We start from the raw sequence: 22,519 nt of genomic DNA, 5'->3' as shown, positions 1-22,519 counted from the left end.
AATGTTTTTATTAAACTATGCACACATATACAATTATTTTTGACTTATACATTTAAACAATACATAGTCTCAAAGAATATCCAATTCAATACAGTAAAATAATACACACAGTGTGTACAGTGTCTGTCCCTCTCTGTGAAATTATTAATGAATGAGAGATTTTCCTGACAATGGAAGTTCATATTTATAACATTACTAATGAGCTTTGCTCATGGTGAACTAGTTGCGACATGTTGCTCATCTGCTTTTTGGTTAAGTGTTTTTATTTTGTCATTTAAATATTTCAATCTGCTGTTTTGTCTGGAGCAATCTCCTGCTGTTCCTTTGCCTTAGTAGCCTTAGATTTATTTTTTTTTCTTCTCCTTCTTCTCTTTTTTGTGCATGAAAGGGTGGATTGAATCTGAGCTGTAAAGCTGATTTGTTTGGCTAAGAGTTTATACAGAAACTTGGAAAGTAATTTAGTTTGGATTGACAAGTGTTATTTCTGAGATGAAAAAAAGACAAATGATAAAACCACATCAGCAGAAAGGTCACATCTTTTCTTGTAGCTCAGCCAAGTTCTGTCTGCTGCATCCAGTCATGGTTCATGTGCAGCGGTGTATGGAATGAGGATGGATGTGAGCAGTGAGTGAATAGGGAATACATGATTGTGAATGAATGCACAAACGTGAATTGATTATCTGTAGCAATACTCTCGGTTTACACTCCGGGCTCTGGAGAGTTTCTTTTCTCTTTTCTTTCTTTCTAATACCTTTTGCAAGACATTTAGATTTTCTCATTCTTTGTTGAAAACCCATCAGTTTCTCAGGGTTTATCTACACCAGATTGTGCGGATTAATCTGTTGTGCTTCAGCTGATTATATTGCATTGAATCAAGTTCCAGGCCACCTTCAGTTGGTTTAAGATTTGCTTTTGCGTCCACCCTAGGGCTGCCCTAAACCAATAAAGGTACAGGCCAGGGGTTGGCAACCTTTCAGAAGTGGTGTGCCAAGTCTTAATTTATTCACTCTAATTTAAGGTTTTGTGTGCTAGTCATACATTTTAACATTTTTAGAAGGTCTTTTTCTATGAGTCTATAATATATAACTAAACTATTGTTGTATATAAAATAAATAAGGTTTTTAAAATATTTAAGAAGCTTCATTTAAAATTAAATTAAAATGCAGAGCCCCCCGGACTGGTGGCCAGGACCTCGGCAGTGTGAGTGCCACTGAAAATCAGCTCGTGTGCCACGTTTGGCATGCGTGCCATAGGTTTCCTATCCCTGGTATAGGCTGTCCTCTTTGACCTAGGAGGAGGTTCTCCAATGCCAACTGGCACACAATCACTTGAAAGCAGGGCTTATCCCCCACACATTTCTGTGTTAAGCTGCACCAATTGTTGCCTCCCCAGTGGCTGAAGCAATTTTGTGTGTAGATGCAAGGTGCTGTCCAGACAATTTCAATGTTGCTTTCTCCGGTGCAGACAAGGCCAGAGGGAGAGCTTTAATAACAGGCTGTATTTCTCTTCACTTTTGCCCGTGAATTGTTGTGGAATGTTGCTGTACACCAGGGGTAGGCAACCTATGGCACATGTGCCGAAGGCGGCACACAAGCTGATTTTCAGTGGCACTCACACCGCCCGGGTCCTGGCCACTGGTCCGGGGGGCTCTGCATTTTAATTTAATTTTAAATGAAGCTTCTTAAATATTTTAAAAACCTTATTTACTTTACATACAACAATAGTTTAGTTATATATTCTAGACTTATAGAAAGAGATATTCTAAAAACGTTAAAATGTAATACTGGCACACAAAACCTTACATTAGAGTGAATAAAGGAAGACTCGGCACACCACTTCTGAAAGGTCGTCAGCCCCTGCTGTACACTGTTACATTCCTATGTACACTATGTATCATATGACTTTTAAAAACAAACTCTGTATTTGTGGATAATCTAAGCACTATACCCAGATGTCAGACACTCTTTTCTCGACCTATGTATTACATAATTTTTTAACATTAGCTTTAATGAAGTTTTTAAATCTGTTCTCTGACATGCCAGAACAATGCATTCTTGGGATTCCCTCTAGGCAAACATGAAAGAGGCTGCCTATGTCACTAAGGGCTGGTCTACACTAGGGAGGGGATTGATCTAAGGTATGCAACTTCAGCTAAGTGAATAATGTAGCTGAAGTCGAAGTATCTTAGATCGAGTTACCTACCGTCCTCACGGCACGGGATCGATGTCCACGACTCCCCCTGTCGACTCTGCTACTGCCATTCACGTTGGTGGAGTTCCAGAGTCGACAAGAGTGCGTTCGGGGATCGATATATCGCGTCTAGATGAGACGCGATATATCGATCCCCGAGAAATCGATTGCTACCCGCCTATACGGCCGGTAGTGAAGACGTACTCTAAGACCAAACAGGGTTTTTCTTGTTTCCATTTGTTGAAGTAAAATCCCATTTCTGTGCTGAATGCTCCACCTGCCCTCTCCTCTGCCCTGCCTGTTAAGTGAGAACATACAGTACAAAGATCTGTAATTAACTCAATTGTTAGCTAAGGTTTACAGCACAGCCTTAAGGAGGGAAAGGGTGAAGTGTTGGGGAAAGCGGACAGGTTTAGCAATGACAAGGAGGAAAGGCAACATTCCTTTCACCTGATTGTTAGGCACCTCTCTCTCTTCCAACCAAGCTTCCAACCAATCCACCTCGGTCCCATACAGGGCCAGCCTTGCTCCCACTGAAGTCAAGGCACTTTTGTGTCTTTCTTTATGGATTCGGTCATCCATTTTAAGGCCAGAAGGGACCATTAGATCATATAATCTGATCTCCACAGGCCCTAGAATTTCACCCACATGCTCCTGTTTGGGCCCAATAACTTGGGCTTGGCTAAAGCACATCTTCCAGAAAGACATCGTCCTGTCCTTATGTGAAGACATCAAGAGATGAAGAATCTACCATTAATCTGACTATTAGTACCATTAACCCTCCAGTTGACATCAAACATGCTGACTCATGAAGCCATATGGAGGAAAACGGTTGCATGTACTGAAGAAATTCATTCCACAGAATGTAAAGCTTTCTCTTCCTCAGCTAGTCCATAGCATCCTCTCAGCTATTTAATAGCTTTTGAGTCTCGGTCACTCATTTCAGAGAACTGTGGCATGTATTTGGGTCTGGGAGTCCTTCAAACTATAGAATGGGTTTCCTGTGAAACTGGCAAAATACTATGTGTCCCTAAGAGTTTCCATTTAAATACACTCACCGTGCTCACTCCTGCAGGCAGGATTCATAGAAAGATGTGGATCAATGGAGTCACAAGAGTGCTCACCTAAGTGCAGTTGCTCGTATGCAAAAGTATTTGTGTGATTGCATGTAAAGACAAGAGCTTTACCTTATGCTGGGAGCATTCACAGGCACTGCTGCACTGAATGAAGAACAATCTATACTATTGAGGAGTCTTTGTGGCACCTTAGAGACTAACAAATTTATTTGGGCATAAGCTTTTGTGGGCTAAAACCCACTTCATCAGATGCATCATGTGGAAAATACAGTAGGCAGGTATAAATTCACAGCACATGAAAAGATGGGAGTTGCCTTACCAAGTGGGGGGTCAGAGCTAACGAGCCAACTCAGTTAAGGTGGAAGTGGGCTATTCTCAACAGTTGACAAGAAGAGGTGAATACCAAGGGAGAGAAAAAAATCACTTTTGTAATGCTAATGTGATCAATGTAATCAAGGTGGCCCATTTCAAACAGTTGACAAGAAAGTGTGAATATCAGCAGGAGGAAGTTAGTTTTTGTAGTGACTCATTCACTCTCAGTCTTTATTCAGGCCTAATTTGATGGTGTCCAGTTTGCAGATTAATTCCAGTTCTGTAGTTTCTCATTTGAGTCTGTTTTTGAAGTTTTTTTGTTGAAGAATTGCCACTTTTAAGTCTGTTATTGAGTGTCCAGGGAGATTGAAATGTTCTCCTACTGTTTTTTGAATGTTATAATTCTTGATGTCTGATTTGTGTCCATTTATTCTTTTGCGTAGAGACTGTCCGGTTTGGCCAATGTACATGGCAGAGGGGCATTGCTGGTACATGATGATATATATCACATTGGTAGATGTGCAGGTGAATGAGCCCCTGATGGTGTGGCTGATGTGGTTAGGTCCTACGATGGTGTCCCTTGAATAGATATGCTGACAGAGTTGGCAGCGGGGTCTGTTAGGGATTGGTTCCTGGGTTAGTGTTTGCTTCAGATTCGGGGGCTGTCTGTAAGTGAGGATTGGCCTGTCTCCCAGGGTCTGTGAGAGTGAGAGATCGTCCTTCAGGATAGGTTATAGAGCCTTGATGATGCTCTAGAGAGATTTTAGTTGGGGCTATAGGTGACAGCTAGTGGCATTCTGTTACTTTCTTTGTTGGGCCTGTGCTGTAGTAGGTGACTTCTGGGTACCCTTCTGGCTCTGTCAATCTGTTTCTTCACTTCAGCAGGTGGGTATGGTAGTTTTAAGAACGCTTGATAGAGATCCTGTAGGTGTTTGTCTCCATCTGAGGAACTGGAGCAAATACGGTTGTGTCTTAGAGCTTGGCTGTAGGCAATGGATCTTGTGTTGTGGTCTGAATGAAAACTTGAAGCATGTAGGCAAGTATAGTGGTCAGTAGGTTTCCAGTATAGGGTGGTGTTTATGTGACCATTGCTTATTTGCACTGTAGTGTCTAGGAAGTGGATCTCTTGTATGGACTGGTCCAGGCTGAAGTTGATAGTGGGGTGGAAATTGTTGAAATTCTGGTGGAATTCCTCAAGGACCTCTTTCCCATGGGTCCAGGTGATGAAGATGTCATCAATGTAGTGCAAGTAGAGTAGGGGTGTTGGGGGACGAGAGCTGAGGAAGCATTGTTCTAAGTCAGCCATAAAAATGTTCGCATATTGTTGGGTCATGCGGGTACCCATAGCAGTCCCACTGACTTGAAGGTATAAATTGTCCCCAAATCTGAAACAGTTGTGGGTGAGGACAAAGTCACAAAGTTCAGACATCAGGTTTGCCATGACATTATTGAGGATACTGTTCCTGATGGCTTGTAGTCCATCTTTGTGTGGAATGATGCTGTAGAGAGCTTCTACATCCATAGTGGCTAGGATGGTGATCTTCCAGAAAACACCAACAGATTGTAGTTTCCTCAGGAAGTCAGTGATGTCTCAAAGATAGCTGGGACTGCTGGTAGCATAGGGCCTGAGGAGAGAGTCTACATAGCCAGACAATCCTGATGGCAGGGTGCCAATGCCACTCTGAAATCTATATGTTACATGTTTATCATCGTCCATCCCAAAGACCCAGAAAAAGAATTTTACAAAACCTTAAACTGAAATACAAAATTTGCACAAAGATCACTTCCTCCTGTACTGCAATGCAGCCATCTCAAAAGAGGAATGTGCCTTGACTTCACTGAGAGCAGAGCTGGCCCCAAATCAGGTTTGTAAGGGACGAAAGTGGATTGGCTGGAAGCTTGGTTGGAAGAGAGAGAGGTGCCTAACAATCAAGTGAAAGAAATGTTGCCTTTCCTCCCTGTCATTGCTAAATCTGTCCGCTTTCCCCAACACTTCACCCTTTCCCTCCTTAAGGCTGTGCTGTAAACCTTAGCTAACAATTGAGTTAATCACAGATCTTTGTACTGTATGTTCTCACTTAACAGGCAGGGCAGAGGAGAGGGCAGGTGGAGCATTCAGCACAGAAATGGGATTTTACTTCAACAAATGGAAACAAGAAAAACCCTGTTTGGTCTTAGCGACATATGCAGCCTTTTTCATGTTTGCCTAGAGGGAATCCAAAGAATGCATTGTTCTGGCATGTCTGAGAACAGATTTAAAAACTTTATTAAAGCTAATGTTAAAAAAATTATGTAATACATAAGTCGAGAAAAGGATGTCTGTACATCTGTGTATAGTGTTTAGATTATCCACAAATACAGAGATTTTTTTTAAGTCATATGATACATAGAGTACATAATCAGCAATAACCCTCATTTAGGTGAATACATTTAAGAATTTAGTTTAGATATTAGCATCCAAGTATCTGGGTACATCACTCATTTAAAGTTGTACAGAAATTTGGTTTTTGAAAGCAAAATATATCAATGAGTGGAGGTTGTCCCTCAGTAATTGAGAATTAGGGTAGGTTGTCCATTTAGGAAATACCATTTATCAGGGAAGTCTTTCACTTACTTTCCTTACTGCACTTCTCGTTGGCACTCCAGCTCATCCCTCCTGGTATTGTCAATGTCCAGTGATGTGTTCTATGTAGATGTCCCTTGCTCATCTGATGGCATCTGACACGATGAGCTGCCGCATCAGCTGAGAGTAACGTTGACCGATTCCGCATTCTCGTAACACTTGCTTGTTACTGGGGTCTCATGCACCCAAGGCTCTGACAATCAGCGTGTGTGTCTGAACCTGGCGACCCCTAGCTCTCAAGGTGTCGGCCAGAAGGGCATATTTCTCCACCTCTCGAGCTCGGGCATTGTGGAAGGCTGGGGACCTGTTCTTGAAGGGCACTGTGACGTCCACCATGATGATCTTCTTCCGGTTCTCATTGGTGATGATGGTGTCGGTTGCAGTTGGTAGTTGGTTCCGGGGATGGTGGAGTTCATGGCAACCTTTCCTATAGGTGGTGGGAGGATCTGACCAGGCAATCTTGGATGGCATTGTGTTGTGGCTGCCAGGCTCTGGAATGGGGCTTGCCACTACACAGGACGTGGGGTAGTGTCTCGTTGGCGTAGCCACACTTCCTACATTGCTTGTCCCGATTCCCATGCCGGACAGCTCTGTTCAGTGGAACGCAGTTAAGATGGGTCCTATGAATTAACCTGAAGTCAGCAAATTGGGTGAAGCTGCCCCCAGGGAGGAAGTGGTTGCTGGCGTCCCACTTGCACATCACCTTGAATGCCTTGCCCTGGTCTGGCTTCCGCTTCAGATTTTCCACATACTGGCAGCAGATGGCATCCTTCAGGGTCCTCTCCAGCATGGTTCTAGCTTTCGGAGTGAGGACTGTGTGGTTCGTGTTCTTCACCGGTGGCACCAGGACTCCCAACTCCTGGTGTTCCTCATACCACATCCAGCGGCAGCCGATATGATTCTCCAGTTATTGCGTAGTGTTGCGGGCACAAGTCTAGAGTGAAGCAGAGTCTCCCCTGTCTCTTCCAAATTCGCCTTCCAGCCAGCTGTTCAGGTAAGTGGCAACATCTTGATTGGAGGGGGTCCTGGCGATTGGCTTTTTGATGATTTCCCACATAGCACTTTCTGTGATGTTCCTCACCGTGGTGTCCGGGCATGTCAGAAGGCGTAAAGCATAAGTGATCACTGCAACATTGCACAGATCACCCATTCGAGGGATGGCACCGCCCTGCCTGTGTGAGATGTACACCAGTTCATTGCTGGCTTTCTGGGGAAGAAACATTCACTTCTTCGCCAGCTGCCTGATGGCTGGTGCTGAGATGTTGGTACGCTTGCCTGGCCTCAAGGAAGATCATAGGTTCACCTTGGATCTGAAAAGACGTCGCCTGGACTGAGTCCCTTCTACTGCTGTCGATATGCAGGGATGCACACTCTCTAGCACTGAAGTGGAGTCCCATTCAATTGGCAGCTTGGCTGATGATGTCGAGCATTTGTTGGGGATACTCAGGGTTGTCTGCAATCAGGATCAGATTGTCTGCGTAGGCCAGGATATTCACGCTGTTGCCATATAGGTGGAAACCGCCTAGCCTGCTGGAGATGGCTTGAATGAGTGACTCCATGGCTAAGTTGAAAACGATGTGGCTGAGGGGACAACCTTGCTTCACACCACTATGGATAGGAATTTCAGGCATCTGTCCTTCGATGGAGTGAATGGTGGTGGTGCAGCCTTCATAAAGTTCCCCAATCAGTTGGAGAAGGTTTTCAGGCATCCCGAACTCTCACAGCATGACAAAAATGTGCTGGTAGGGCATCGATCCAAAAGCATTAGCCAGGTTGAGCCACGCTATGGCACATTGCCTCTGTGCCCTCCTGGCTGTGTGGATGGCAGTCTGAAGGACAAAGTTGTGTTTGTAACAGCCTTCACATGACATGAAGCCTTTCTGGATGGAGCTGATGGCTCCTCCGTTCACTGACCAGTCTGTGATCATACCTGCGAGGCAGTTGGCATAAAGCTTGTACATGGTGGAGCAGAGAGAGATGGGTCTCCAGTTGCTGGGGTCGTCTTGCTCGCCTTTCTTGTAGAAGAAAACAAAGAAAGAAGAAGTGGGACTGCTAAACACTGAGGATGGAATGGAGGTTAAGGATAATCTAGGCATGTCCCAATATCTAAACAAATATTTTGCATGAGTCTTTAATGAGGCTAATGAGGAGCTTAGGGATAATGGTAGGATGACAAATGGAAATGAGGATATGGAGGTAAAAATTACCACATCTGAGGTAGAAGCCAAACTCAAACAGCTTAATGGGACTAAATTAGGGAGCCCAGGATAATCTTCATCCAAGAATATTAAAGGAACTGGCACATGAAATTGCAAGAATTTTTAATAAATCAGTAAACTCAGCGGTTGTACCGTATGATTGGAGAATTGCTAACATAGTTCCCATTTTTAAGAAAGGGAAAAAAACCGATCCTGGTAACTATAGGCCTGTTAGTTTGACATCTGTAGTATGCAAGGTCTTGGAAAAAAATTTGAAGGAGAAAGTAGTTAAGGATATTGAAGTTAATGGTAATTGGGACAAAATACAACATGGTTTTACAAAAGGAGATCATGCCAAACCAACCTGATCTCCTTCTTTGAGAAGGTAACAGATTTTTTAGACAAAGGAAATGCAGTGGATCTAATTTACCTCGATTTCAGTAAGGCATTTGATACGGTTCCACATGGGGAATTATTAGTTAAATTGGAAAAGATGAGGATCAATATGAAAATTGAAAGGTGGATAAGGAACTGGTTAAAGGGGAGACTACAATGGGTCACACTGAAAGGTGAACTGTCAGGCTGGAAGGAGGTTACTAGTGGAGTTCCTCAGGGATCAGTTTTGGGACCAATCTTATTTAATCTTTTTATTACTGACCTTGGCACAAAATGTGCTAATAAAGTTTGCGGATGACACAAAGCTGGGAGGTATTGTTAACACAGAGAAGGACCAGGATATCATACAGGAAGATCTGGATGACTTTGTAAGCTGGAGTAATAGTAATAGGATGAAATTTAATAGTGAAAAGTGCAAGGTCATGCATTTAAGGATTAATAACAAGAATTTTGGTTATAAATTGGGGACACATCAGTTGGAAGTAACAGAGGAGGAGAAGGATCTTGGAGTATTGGTTGATCACAGGATGACTATGAGCTGCCAATGTGATATGGCCGTTAAAAAAGCTAATGCAGTTTTAGAATGCATCAGATGAGGTATTTCCAGTAAAGATAAGGAGGTGTTAGTACCATTATGCAAGGCACTGATGAGACCTCATCTGGAATACTCTATGCAGTTCTGGTCTCCCATGTTTAAGAAGGATGAATGCAAACTAGAATAGGTACAGAGAAGGGCTTCTAGGACGATCCGAGGAATGGAAAACCTGTCTTAAGAAAGGAGACTGAAAGAACTTGACTTTTTTAGCCTAACCAAAAGAAGGCTGAGGGGAGATATGATTGTTCTTCATAACTATATCGGAGGGATAAATATCAGGGAGGGAGAGGAATTATTTAAGCTTAGTACCAATGTGGACACAAGAACAAATGGATATAAACTGGACACTAGGAAGTTTAAACTTGAAATTACACAAAGGTTTCTAACCATCTGAGGAGTGAAGTTCTGGAACAGCCATCCAAGGGGAGTAGTGGGGGGCAAAAGACATATCTGGCTTCAAAACTAAGCTTGATAAGTTTATGGAGAGGATGGTATGATGGGATAGCCTAATTTTGGCAATTAATTGATCTTTGATTATTAGCAGGCAAATATGCCCAATGGTCTGTGATGGGATGTTAGATGGGGTGGGATCTGAGTTACTACAGAGAATTCTTTCCTGGGTGTCTGGCTGGTGAGTTTTGCCCACATGCTCAGGGTTTAACTGATCGCCATATTTGGGGTTGGGAAGGAATTTTCCTCCAGGGAAGATTGGCAGAGGCCCTGGAGGTTTTTCGCCTTCCTCTGCAGCATGGGGCACGGGTCGAGGATTCTCTGCCCTTTGAGGTCTTTAAACCAAGATTTGAGGACTTTAATAACTCAGACATAGGTTAGGGGTTTGTTACAGGAGTGGGTGGGTGAGATTCTGTGGCCTGCATTGTGCAGAAGGTCATATTAGATGACCATAATGGTCCCTGCTGACCTTAAATCTATAACTCTATGAGATGAGCCCCATCATAGATTTCTTCCAGGAGCTGGGAGTAAGGCAGAACTGTTTGCATTTGTTGAAAAGTGCAGTTAATACCAGGCAACCGAGGTCTCATTTTTTCAGGATGTTCTAGCAATTGCCATCTTTTCCTGGGGCTGTGTTTTTGGTCTTTGTAAGTCTGGCCTCTACTTCCCATGAAGTAAAGTCTTGTTCCAGGTCCTCTGCACAGTCAACGCGGGGTAGAGGGTGAAGACACTCTGGACGCTGCGCATCATTCTGAGCTACACGGTCAAACACCCCCTTGAAGTACAAGAATAGTCTCTCTGACAGGATTGCGCAGCAGGATCTGGGCCCATCGAGGATTTCTCTCGTAGTCTTAGGGCAGTTTGACCTCTAGCACTTCTGGATCCTGGATGCTGCTGCTGGGTTGTAGCCGTGACTGATGTTCCTTCTCCTGGCTTCTCTCCTGGGGTGGTGGTGGTGGTTGTTATGTCTCCATGCAGGAACTTTGTGTGCAGTTGATGTGTTCTCCTGAGTTCCCTTTCTCCCAGATACGATTTCTGCAGACAGGTTTTTAGTGAGTCTGTCTACAAGGAGGTCAGTGTCATTGAAGGAGGCTGTCCTCACCAGCTCCTCTATCCATGGCTTGCCATGGTGTGGTGGCCCTTGCCAAAGGCTACTGCTCCTCTGGCTGCTCAATCTCCATAGACTCAGGATGGGAAATTGCTGTGGGATTAGCCTGTTACCTATTTTCCTACCTGTGTTGAGTACTCCATTCGGTCGTATCTTGAGGCATGATCTCCAGAAGGAGGGCAGTGTCTTCCCTTACAGATTTTAGGGCAGCACTTATCCTCCTGCACCCAAACTGCCTCCCGGAGCCTGCACCCCACACTCCCTCCCCAACCCCCTGCACCCAGTATCCAAACTCCATCCCAGAGCCCGTACCCCTCCTGCACCCAAAACTTCATCCCAGAGCCTTAGGCAGGTGTGTGTGTGTGTGTGTGGGGGGTAGGACTTGGACCCATTCTGGGCACCACCAAAAATTATACAAACCTGCCACCCCTACTGCAGGAACCGCCTCCGCAGCTCTGATTGGCTGCGGTTCCCCGTTCCTGGCCAATGGGAGCTGCTGAGTCGGCGCTCGGGGTAGGGGCAGCACACATAGACCCCCCCTGGCCCTGCCTCCACCTTAAAGCCGCAGCTGGACATGCCGGATGCTTCTGGGAGTGGCATGGAGCCAAGGCATGTAGTAAGCCTGTCTTAGCTCTGCTGCACTGCCAGACTTTTAGCGGCCTAAAATCTCCCAGATTGGCTTCAGTAGATTAGATTTTTATCAATAAATGTAATTGAATGTCAATGTCGCAGCACACATACAAACCAACGAAAAATACTTTCATCAATAACCACAATCAGCAGAGAGGTAAAGTATGAAAAATGCTGCTTGAGAACTTAGAGTTTGCTTGAAGGATAATTGCTTGTATATTTTGACATGTGATGTTGACAGTGTGCATTTGAAAGGTTATAAAGGTTTAGCTTTTTGAATCTCTGTGGACACTGTCATTAAATAATTCTCTGAGCCACAGAATTTCCTGCGAATGTGAGACCTTACACAGACTCAAAATCTAAAAAAATGCTTAGAAATAAACATCTGTTACCGATCAAAATTATAAAAAAAAAAAAAAAATTTGAATTCTGCCAGCCCTATTTATCTTACATGTTAAACACCGATGCACTAAGGGGCCAATTTTCTAAGGATCCTTTACCCGGCCTCCATTTGGTTGTGTGCATGTATGTATGGTTTTCCCAGCAGTCATTTTACATTATCATATCATTCTTAATAGATGATGAAGAGCTGGGTGAAAGTTTTCAGTCAACTTTTTCCCCAAACCACGCAGATTTGAGTTGACCCAAAATATGTCAGTAATTTGTATCAAATTCACTGATTGTTTTATGGTAAAAACCAAACAATAATAATTAAAAACCCAATATGAAATGTTTCACTTTGAAATTTGCTTCATTTGATCTTAATTTTATTTTGAAAGATTAAAAACAATACCTCAAACAAAACTAAATGTTTCTTTTAGGGTCGAACAAAATGTTTCATTTGACTCAGACAAATGTTTTTTAATGTTTTGGTTCAATGAAAATTTAAAAAAAAATTATTTCAGACCGACTCAAAACAATTATTTTTCCGGAACAGTCGGGGAACCAAAAACTAACAACAGCAACAAACATTCTTACAGCTGTTTAGGAAGAAGTTTTTGTATTTTATTTTGCCTAAGGTGTCTTTCTCATTTTGGTGCTTTCAGGGAGTGATTCCGGGTTTGGACATGCATTGGCGAAGTACCTTGATAATTTAGGATTTGTTGTATTTGCTGGAGTCTTAAATGAAAAAGGATCTGGGGCTGAAGAATTAAAAAGAAGCTGTTCCCAGAGACTGTGTGTCCTACAGCTGGATATAACCAGTTCTGCACAAATTAAGGAAGCCTATCTTAAAATTTCAGAGATGGTGCAAAATACAGGTATGGTTTCTGTGACATTTGGCGGGGTGGTGTGCATATACCTCTTGCAAGGAGCTTCCATTGCATCACTGTTTGAAAATGTGTCCATGTGTGTGCGTGCGCGTGCGTGTGTTCTGCATTTCCCACCCCACCTCTGTACCACTAAGGATATTTATGTTGCTATACTGATGAGACTTTTGCTTTATGGAGCAGTCCAAAAACAGGATCCTTATCAAATGACACTAGTTACAAGTGGCTAGTGGGCCGAGAGGAGGAAAGGTGCAATGTGGGCACATGTACCCAGGGGTGAAAGTAAGGTGTTACGGGCCGATATGGCATACCGGTAAAAAGTGGCTGCCAGTACCGGCTGCCAGTACCGCCCCTACTTCCTTACTTTAAAGCGCTGCCACTTGTGCACCCCCCATTGGCAGCCCTGCCGGGTCCTTAACGGCAGGGCTGCCAATGGGGGAGCACAAAAGGGGCAGCGATGTTAAAGCGCTGCTGCAGCAAAGGATCCTGCTTAAAGCGCAGCTGCATCAGTGCTTTATCATCGCTGCCCCTTTTGCCCCCCTCAGGCTGCCAACAGGGGAGGAGGGAGAAAAGGAGCAGCTGCCTCAGGGCTGCCGATTTAAAAGGGCCTATGGCTCTGGACGCTGCTGCGGTAGCGGCAGCAGTGGCCAGAGCCCCAGGCCCTTTAAATCACCACTAGAGCCCCGGGGGTGTGGGCCAGGCAATCTGGAAGGGCTGGATGGGAGATGCTGACCTCCAGCCCCGACCCTTCTGCCTGAGGCCCCGCCCCTTCCGGGGGAAGTCAGCCCCCGTACTGGTAAGTTTTCAATTTTACTTTCACCCCTGTATGTGCCTACAATTACACGGCATCCTAACTTTGTTTTTGGCTGGGCCATTCAGACTAGAAGTCATGCTTTCTCTTTGTTAGGGAAATTATATTTACTTAACCTTCCTTGGCAGCGGGGACTCTGTAACAGCAGCGTACATTTCCTTCTCTTCCTCAGGGTTATGGGGTGTCGTCAACAATGCTGGAATCCTGGGGTTTCCTGCAGATGGTGAGCTGCTGCCCATGAGTGTTTACAAGCAGTGTATGGATGTGAATTTCTTTGGGCATGTAGAGACGACCAAAATGTTCTTACCGTTACTTCGGAAATCCAAAGGCAGGCTAATTAATATCTCTAGTATGGCAGGTGAGTTAAACTGAAGTTCTGAGTTGATGGTGCTGTACCAATAATTATTTAGAATTTACCTGATGTAACTATTGAACAGGGTTTTAGTCAATACATCTCTGTTTGCTAATTCTCAGAAGTCCACATCTGCTTATTATTTCATTATCTATAGGCCTCTGTAATAAAACATGTATTTTGTCCAGTGACTACCTCCAGTAACCAACCCCTAACGAAGAAGAAGAGTTTTATAGGGATAAAAACAGTAGCATCATAGAAAAATTAACCTTGTTCCGTAGAAACAAATATAATAATGTAGCAAGCCTAGATCTGGACGTGATAGGTGGAAAATCCCCAACAGGAGAACAAAGAAACCAGGTGTTGGTAGGGGCACAAATGTAGGTGCTGGAACTAAGGATGCAAGGAGGTGCTGCAGGACCCCCTGGCTTGAGGTGGTTTCTATCATATGCAGGGTTTCCAGTTTAGTTCAATGGCTCTTAGCACCCCTAAAAATTGTTCCAGCACCCCATGGCATAGGTGCCAACTCCATGGGTGCTCTGGGGCTGGAGCGCCCACAGGGAAAATATGGTGGGTGCAGAGCACTCACCGGCAGCTCCCTACCCCGCTCCCCCACCCCAGATCACCTCCACCTCCACCTCCTCCCCTGAGCGGGCTGCCATGTCCTGCTTCTCCCCCGTCCCTCACGGTGCTTGCCCCGCGAAACAGCTGTTTCACACGGCAAGTCTGGGAGGGATAGGGCGGGGGAGGAGGAATGCGGTGTGCTTGGGGAAGAGGCGGGGCCAGGGCAGGGATTTGGGGAGGGATCCAATGGGGCAGTGAGGGGGCAGAGTTAGGGCGGGGCAGGGGACACAAGCACCTACCAGCGCCAACAAAAGTTGGCGCCTGTGCCCCATGGCACATATAAACATGAGGGACTCACAGAGCAACACATCAGGAAGCTTTGGGCAGGAGCGAGGGAGAAGCTTTCGTAGTGGGGGGTTTCTGTCTAATATTGGGACCAACCACGGTCCTTGAAAACTAGCTGACCTGGAAAGGGAGAGGGAGAGCAGAGCCATGATTCTGTAGAGGAAGGATCCTGGGCACCAAATCCAAAGAACTCTCCAAGGTGGTGAGGAAACTGACACAGGGAAAGGTGTATTGGGATATTTATGATTTTTGTCTAGATCTGTGTACCCCTCTTGTTAAATAAAGAATACGTGTGTTTACAGTCAGGTGCAGAGTGTGTGTGTCTGTTGGCTTTCACTTGTGTGCCACTGAACAGTTAGACCCCGAGTGCCCCCATAGGTGGAGTTCTGGGATAGGGTGTATGTGACAGACCCAGATCAATGGGGTACAGAAGTCTGGTAGAGGGCAAATATACTGGTCACTGCATGAGCAGTTTTCTGTTCCCTGAGTGACCAGAGCAGGGGCTGCACTAGAGTAATCAGGAACCTGCTAGAACCAATTAAGGCAGCCAGGCTGATTAGAACACCTGCAGCCAATCAAGGCAGCCTAATCAGGGCACCTGGGTTTAAAAAGGAGCTCACTCCAGTCAGGCAGGGAGGAGCCAGAGGAGAGGAAGTGCATGTGAGCAGCTGGGAGCAAGAGGCACAAGGAGCTGAGAGTAAGAAAGTGTGCTGCTGGAGGACTAAGGAGTACAAGTGTTATCAGACACCAGGAGGAAGGTCCTGTGGTGAGGATAAAGAAGGTGTTTGGAGGAGGCCATGGGGAAGTAGCCCAGGGAGGTGTAGCTGTCATGCAGCTGTTACAGAAGGCACTATAGACAGCTGCAATCCACAGGGCCCTGGGCTGGAATCCAGAGTAGAGGGTGGGCCTGGGTTCCCCCCAAACCTCCCAACTCCTGATCAGACACAGGAGGAGTTGATCCAGACTGTGGGGAAGATCACTGAGGTGAGCAAATCTGCCAATAAGCGCAGGACCCACCAAGGTAGAAGAGGAAATTTGTCACAGTGTATTAAGCTACGGAGAACTCTGAGAGGTCAGCATTAGCCTCAGGGACTAGGCAACTGGACTGCAGTTTCCCAGCTCTCTGAAAAGGCTGCTAGACAGAAGATCTGCCCAGGAGTGTGCCTAGGAACCCCAGCCACACGCAGTCCCCTGGAATTATATTTGGGAACTTGAAAAGGTAGTTCAGTATATTGTCCCCTGGTAAGGAAAAACATCATTTGGTGTCGTTGTCATTTCTAGCTTCTCTTCTATATTTCAGTCTTCATTAGATAAAAGCAACTCTATTCCCTGTGGAAAGGGAGTGTCATCCCAATCCTTCTGAGGAACCCTCTGAATTAGTTTAGACACACTGGGTTTAAAGAACGCAGTGGGTCCAATGAGGTGGTCCCCAAACACAACACAACTGATAAGTGTCCATTCAGGAGGGTTCCTTGTGCGACAGTGTTGAAGTCCACTCATGCAGAACAGCCTGTTAACAATTTCCGGCCTGAAATATCTATTTTTTTTTTAAATAGAAAAGATTTCACTTCACGTTGAGGGATGTATTTTTATCCCAGCCTCCATGTTTGCAAATACATTTTTGTAGGCACAGTTATTTGTTACAGAAGAGCCAAATTTTTGCGTGTAAGTGGTACTTGAGAACCCACACGTGGCCATCATCCACCTCACTAGTTTGAGCAATGACTGTTGGCTTATGCAAGTTTTAAACACATTGATTTAAATTTGGAGATGATGTGACGTAATAAGGGATCTGTATTTCAACTAGCTGACTCCCACCGAAGTATATGGCAAATTCTCATTGGCTCCGTCCGGTACAAGCAAACTCAGGTGCCCATACTCTGGGTGAAATCCTGGCCCTATGGCAGTTAATGAGAATTTTGCCATTGATTTTGATGGATCCAGGATTTCACCCTTTTGTGTGTGTGTAGCTCCACCTAACTTAGTTACCCAAAAATTAAGTACTCTCTCAGTAAACCAATGAAAAAAGTCACATTTCTGTGCAATGATGGACTTATCTCCAGGTGATGTTTTCATATATGTGAGATCTTATAATTTTACAGTGAAGGAAACAGTGTATTGAGCATTTTAAAACTGACTTTTCTAATTTGGGTGATCGCCTGGAAACAGGAGCAATAATTCAGGGGAGCTTTTGGTCACACATGCTTTACTTATAAATATTTACATGGCTGCATTTATACCCTGACCAGTTCTGGTAAATGTATGCTATATTAAAGGGGTGCGCATTCTTTTGGTAAAACATTAGCAGAACAGTTAGGGAAGTCGCATTAAGCAGTCTGTCCTTGCCTGTGCTTGGTTTGGGGAAGGGTGTACTTTAACTAGAGTTAAGGTTAGACTGACCTCAAAGGAAAGGAATGTTGTCGGTTTAAGGAAGAAGGAGTTAATCTCAATTAGATTATACAGATGACAATAAGTAATTGACTGGACTGTTTTACAAACAAGGACTCTCAGCTTGTATTTGAGGCTAACCTGTGTCTTTGGTCATTGCAGTAAGAAACTGAGTAGATGACTAGGCGGTTTATAGTAAATCTGCTTGTTGTAATTGTTTACCTATTGAGAGACCTGTCTAGGAAGGGGAGACCCTACGTCCTAGTGCACTCTCTCCCTGTTGTAGCTGCTAAACAGAATAAAGTATCTGACTCTGCTGCACCCAAACAAAAAGCGAGAACTAAGTTTTTCTTCGACAATAACAATGCATTTCATTATGTGTGTCTTATTTTGAGCATGTACTGCAAGTACCAGTGAGACTAACCGTGGGTGCAGCAGGGGGTTGGGCTTGATGACCTTTTGGAAGAGTATTCTGATCTGACACAGGGGATTCTATACTCTCCTGCAGCCATTGTCTTCTTCACTGTAAAATCATGGCCTTTGGAGACTTAAGTTCCATGCGAGAGTTGGTTGAAAATTTTCTGTCGAAAGGAAAATTTTCACAGAAAAATTTAGTTTTCTAAAATTTTTCAGTTTTCAAAAACTGAAAGTTCTGAAAAACTGGTATCTCCCCCTAATTTTGTTATTAATGAAAATTTCTTATTGCTTTTGGAGTTTTTCAAGAAAATTCTTGTTGTTTTCCAGCTCTTCCATTATGCAGTATGCTGTTGCATTTTCTTGAACCTAAGGAAGGCTAGTTGGATTGAAATAGAGCAATGCATTCTGGGACCTGTGATTTTGCTTCTGTTATATCTGTTCCCTTTTATACAACATAATTGTGACCTTTGGGCTCTCGGCACCTTACTGATGTGGTTTTTAGTTGGACGAAGTTTGGTTTGGCCTAATAGATTTCTTCTAGCTCCAGTCTCACCTTTTTCAAGCAGGTGTTAAAAACAGATGGAGAACCTACAGCCAGTATATGAGGTGGCTTTATAAGGCCTGGTCTATACTACATGGTTAGGTTGCCGTTAGCTGCCTTGCGTTGACCTACCTGTTGAAGTGTCTTCAGTTAAATCTGACTCCTGATGATGTCAGTGCTTCTCTAAGCCGTTTTAGTAACACCACCTCCCCGAGCAGTATAGAGATATGGTCAAAGTAATTAGGATGATGCAGTGTCAGTGTAGACGCTGTGTTGCTTACATTCACTGTTACTGGCCTCCGGGAGCCATCCCACACTGCCTCACACACTGACACTATAATTGATACAAGTGCTCATGTTGAGGACATGCATTGCTGACATAAGGAGCCAAATGTGGACACGTACAAGCGATTTAGTAACTGTGGCAGCTATATGCTGACGTAAGTTAAGTCGTCATAATTCTGTGGTGTAGACATGGTCTAAGACTGGAATTGAGACTGTGTAACTGACAGGGACTTCAAATCCTCTGCCTTTATTCACCCATTAAAAACAACAGAACAAAACACCATTGCTTAATTATTAACACTATCTAACATGTTATCTGTGTGATTTCCCTTTCTGAACATAACCGCAATTGTGATTCTCTAGATTTTATCCCAAAATGCAATACAATTTACTCTCCCTATGTTTAAAAGTGACTGATGGCCAGGTGTGACTCTGATTGCAGCTGCTTTGAGCTACTGCTGATGTGAGATTTTTTTTTGTGCCAGAAAAAAACGAGTCCCAGGACGTCTTGTCTTTAACCTCAGTGAGAGCTGCATAATTTTGGGTTATGCTATAATCATTCTTTTATATTACTGAAATAAAGTTTCAGTTGCCCAGAAAGCACTAGAGTCAAACTTTATCATGGTTTATATTGCTCCTGTAGGAGGCATTCCGATGACAAGGTTTGCCGCATATGGTGCATCAAAAGCAGCTCTGTCCATGTTTTCTGGAGTAATGAGGCAGGAGCTTGCCAAATGGGGAATTAAAGTTGCTGCAGTTCATCCAGCCGGCTTCAAAACATGTAGGTATTTGACATTTCAGCTACTTCTCCTTCCTTTCTTCAGATTATTCCCTGTAGACCAACATCCTCAAGTAAAAGTCATGAATGATTCTCAGCAGTTACAGTTACTTTCCATCCTTCACTTTCATTACTCAGATTAAGATCCAGCTTTCTTAAGGGAATTAAAAATATCCCACCAACTGCCCCCTACATAGGTAGTGAGTGATTTTTTGCTTCCAAGCAGCCAACCTTTAGGCAATGATTTTATCAAGGGATGATTGAAAACCTTAGTTTGCCTTTCCCGATTAATAGAATGTAGTGAATGACTAGCAGCGGCATGTCTAAGTGCTTGTCAGTCATTCCTGATGGGGGAGGCAATCATTTCTTCTCTTTGCTTTTACCTGTCTTGCCAAAAATAAAAAGCAGACTTCAGTGTGGGTTTGACTTGATTAAGGAAGCCACAAGAACTAATTAAGAACTTCAAATCTGGCCAATAATAGGTAAAATTGCATGCTACACTATTCTAATTCTCTTTATGAAACAGTTTTCCTGTGTAATGGGTTTCATCTGCATAATGGGTGGCCTGGTGCATTGTTTCAAGGTGCTATTCATTTTTACTGTGTAACTGAGGTTCCTATCTTTTTAATCTCTACTACTCACACTCCAATAGCTCTTTCAACTCTAAATCCTTCTTCTCTCTATGCTGTTAGAGAAGAAAACCAGGTTTCTACAGAATTCCTTTCCATGTCACAAAAGTTGCAAGTCACAGAAGAGATTTCAAGCATTCAGTGGAGACCGAAGTAGTGGTATCTAGCTAGCTAGCTTAAGTACTTGGAGAATGGGCCCCACAGAACACAGTTGAGGGCCTGCAGAAGGGCATTATGAGGACGCCCGCATTCCCAGTCTCTGTGGATGTGCTTGTTCTGGTGATGAAAATGGAAGGGGTGAGTTTCCAGTGCTATCTATCCAGCACCTTCTATTAGCGCTAAAAATTGTGTTTACAAAGACATTAAAAAGCAAAGAGAATTTTCTTTATCTATAACCCCCCGTTACACGTTCCAGGGAAAATAACTTGGAATGGCCTTACTGAGAGAGTTTTTCTTAAGGGACAGGGCTCTAAAATTTCCTCGCTCTTCCTCTGTGTTTAGATATGGTTTACGGTAGCAAAGTACAAGCTTGATAGCAAAGATGAAAAAGGAGTGAAGTCCCTCAATCCATACTTTAGAGTAGGCTGTCCTGTCCTGTTCTAGCTGAAACGTAGCAATACTTTTGTTATATTTTTAAGAACTTCAGGCTTACTATCAAATAATGAAACTTTTTAATGCAGTTTAGATGTGCAGAACAAGATATGGAGGAAAAAAGACCCAATGTACTTATTTACCAGTTGAACTGGATTGTCAAGTTAATGTACAAAGCCCAAGGACTTTACTTTGTTATTCCAGGCATACAAGGTACATCTGAGTTGTGGGCTAAGCAAGAAAAGCATCTTCTGGAGAATCTCACACCAGACGTGAAGAAAGATTATGGTGAAGACTACATTGAAGCACTCAAAAATTTCCTTCTGCACATGCCAGTTCATTCAGAGCCTGACCTCTCTCCAGTACTAGATGATGTTCTCCATGCTTTATTGGCAAAGAGTCCACATGGTTTATACACTCCAGGCAAAAGTGCTTACCTAACTCTTTGTATCTTTTGCTATTTTCCTCTCTGGCTTTACGATTTTTATATTGGTAAGCTGCAAAGTAACAAAAGTGTACCCAGCGCTTTAAGGGCATCAGAGGCCAAAAACAAGAACACGTAGGCAGATTGTGGAATTCTGTCAGCATTTTAAATTACACCAGGAGAACAGGGAAAGGTTTTGTGTGAAGACACCGTTTGCTACATTGAAATTTACTGGGGCTCTTTGCTCGTCAAATTGCATTCCAGCTGCTGGGCAATTGGGGCTGAGGTTAATCTTGAAGCTTTGTATATTTTAGGTTTTGTCTACACTACGGGGGGAGATTGATCTAAATTATGCAACTTCAGCTATGTGAATAACATAGCTGAAGTTGATGTACTTAGATCTACTTACCGTGGGGTCCACACTATGCGATATCAACTGCACTCACTGAGGACTAGTTTCTTGGCAAGTTTTAAAAGACTTCATTTTATTTGAGTGCTAAAGAAAGTTATTTTATTTAAGTACTTGGGGATCAAATGCTTCTCATATATGGGATAACTCAGTCATGGTCAAATTAAGTTTTACTTTAAAACATCTCTCTTTGGGTTCAGAACATGTATGAAAAAGTTTTCGAGGCCTAAAAATTAAAGTGGAGATGTTGTTTCCCTATCAGGACTTAAAAACACCTTCAACATTTGTACGTGTTCACTGGCAAGTGAGATTTTTTATTTTCAAAAGACTCTGTGTCTGTGTGATGCTGATTTTCACTGAACAACACCAAGTAATGAAGCAAGAATAACAACTTTTAGAACCAAGGCTGTTTTTAGCAGGCCCATAAGTGCTTTCTTGATGCATGGATGTTCAAAAGACAATAAATGACCTGAGAGTGTAAGTCCTACTGAAAGTCCAACATGTGACCAAGGGCCACATTTTTAAAGGTATTTAGGTGCCTGGTCAGACTGTCAAAAGCATCTCAGCGTGCAACACTCAATTAAATCAATGAGTTTTAGGCAATTAGATATTTTGGGGAAAAAAACCTAGGCACCTAAATACCTTTTAAAAAACCTGCTGCTACCTCACATAGAAGCACAAGTCCTGTTGAAAATCAAACATGTGACTGTTATTCATGGGAAAAATCAATTGGCCTTTTCCTCCTAAATTATTTGATTACCTAACACGCCTAGGAACAGTAGCACATAAATCAGTTAGGCTCTTTCAAAACTCCCATGCCCCAACGATAAGTAGCTTCCAGCCCATCACATAAGCCTTCTAAACACAACCCTAATTACAATAGTTTTTACTTTTGCCCTGTTACTTGACTTTATTCATACACACATTTAATCTCAGGTGTGCACTTGTGATACATGGTATTATTTATTTGCATAGCATGGGTGGTGTACTAGCTGTTTTACAGACAGGCCTAAGGATTTTATTTCCCCCTGAAGGACCAAAAACAGCTGGGTGGGATAGATGGCCCTTGGAGCGGATTTTCGTGTTGTATAGTGAAGCAAACTGGACAGGGTTATACTTGACATTGTTGATAAACACAT

At 43.5% G+C, this 22,519-nt stretch overlaps 1 protein-coding gene across 3 annotated transcripts in view; it reads left to right on the top strand.

The window, feature by feature from the left end:
- Positions 1 to 21,862, top strand: part of HSD17B2 (hydroxysteroid 17-beta dehydrogenase 2) — a 32,745-nt gene extending 10,883 nt beyond the window's left edge. For 2 of the 3 annotated variants that reach the window (XM_050923015.1, XM_050923014.1), the window contains 4 exons: positions 12,625 to 12,837; positions 13,830 to 14,015; positions 19,193 to 19,330; positions 20,752 to 21,862. In XM_050923015.1, the coding sequence (XP_050778972.1) occupies positions 12,625 to 12,837; positions 13,830 to 14,015; positions 19,193 to 19,330; positions 20,752 to 21,110 (896 nt within the window). In that variant the 3' untranslated portion in view covers positions 21,111 to 21,862. The remainder of the gene's footprint in view (positions 1 to 12,624; positions 12,838 to 13,829; positions 14,016 to 19,192; positions 19,331 to 20,751) is intronic. The other variant, XM_050923016.1, reaches the window with a different exon arrangement.
- The last annotated feature ends 657 nt before the right edge of the window (positions 21,863 to 22,519 follow it).

The sequence above is a fragment of the Gopherus flavomarginatus genome, chromosome 14, assembly GCF_025201925.1.
Source record: "Gopherus flavomarginatus isolate rGopFla2 chromosome 14, rGopFla2.mat.asm, whole genome shotgun sequence".
In the NCBI taxonomy this organism is placed as follows: Eukaryota; Metazoa; Chordata; order Testudines; family Testudinidae; genus Gopherus; species Gopherus flavomarginatus.
The sequence above is the reverse complement of the archived record's forward strand: the minus strand, read 5'-3'. Positions and strand labels throughout refer to the sequence as shown.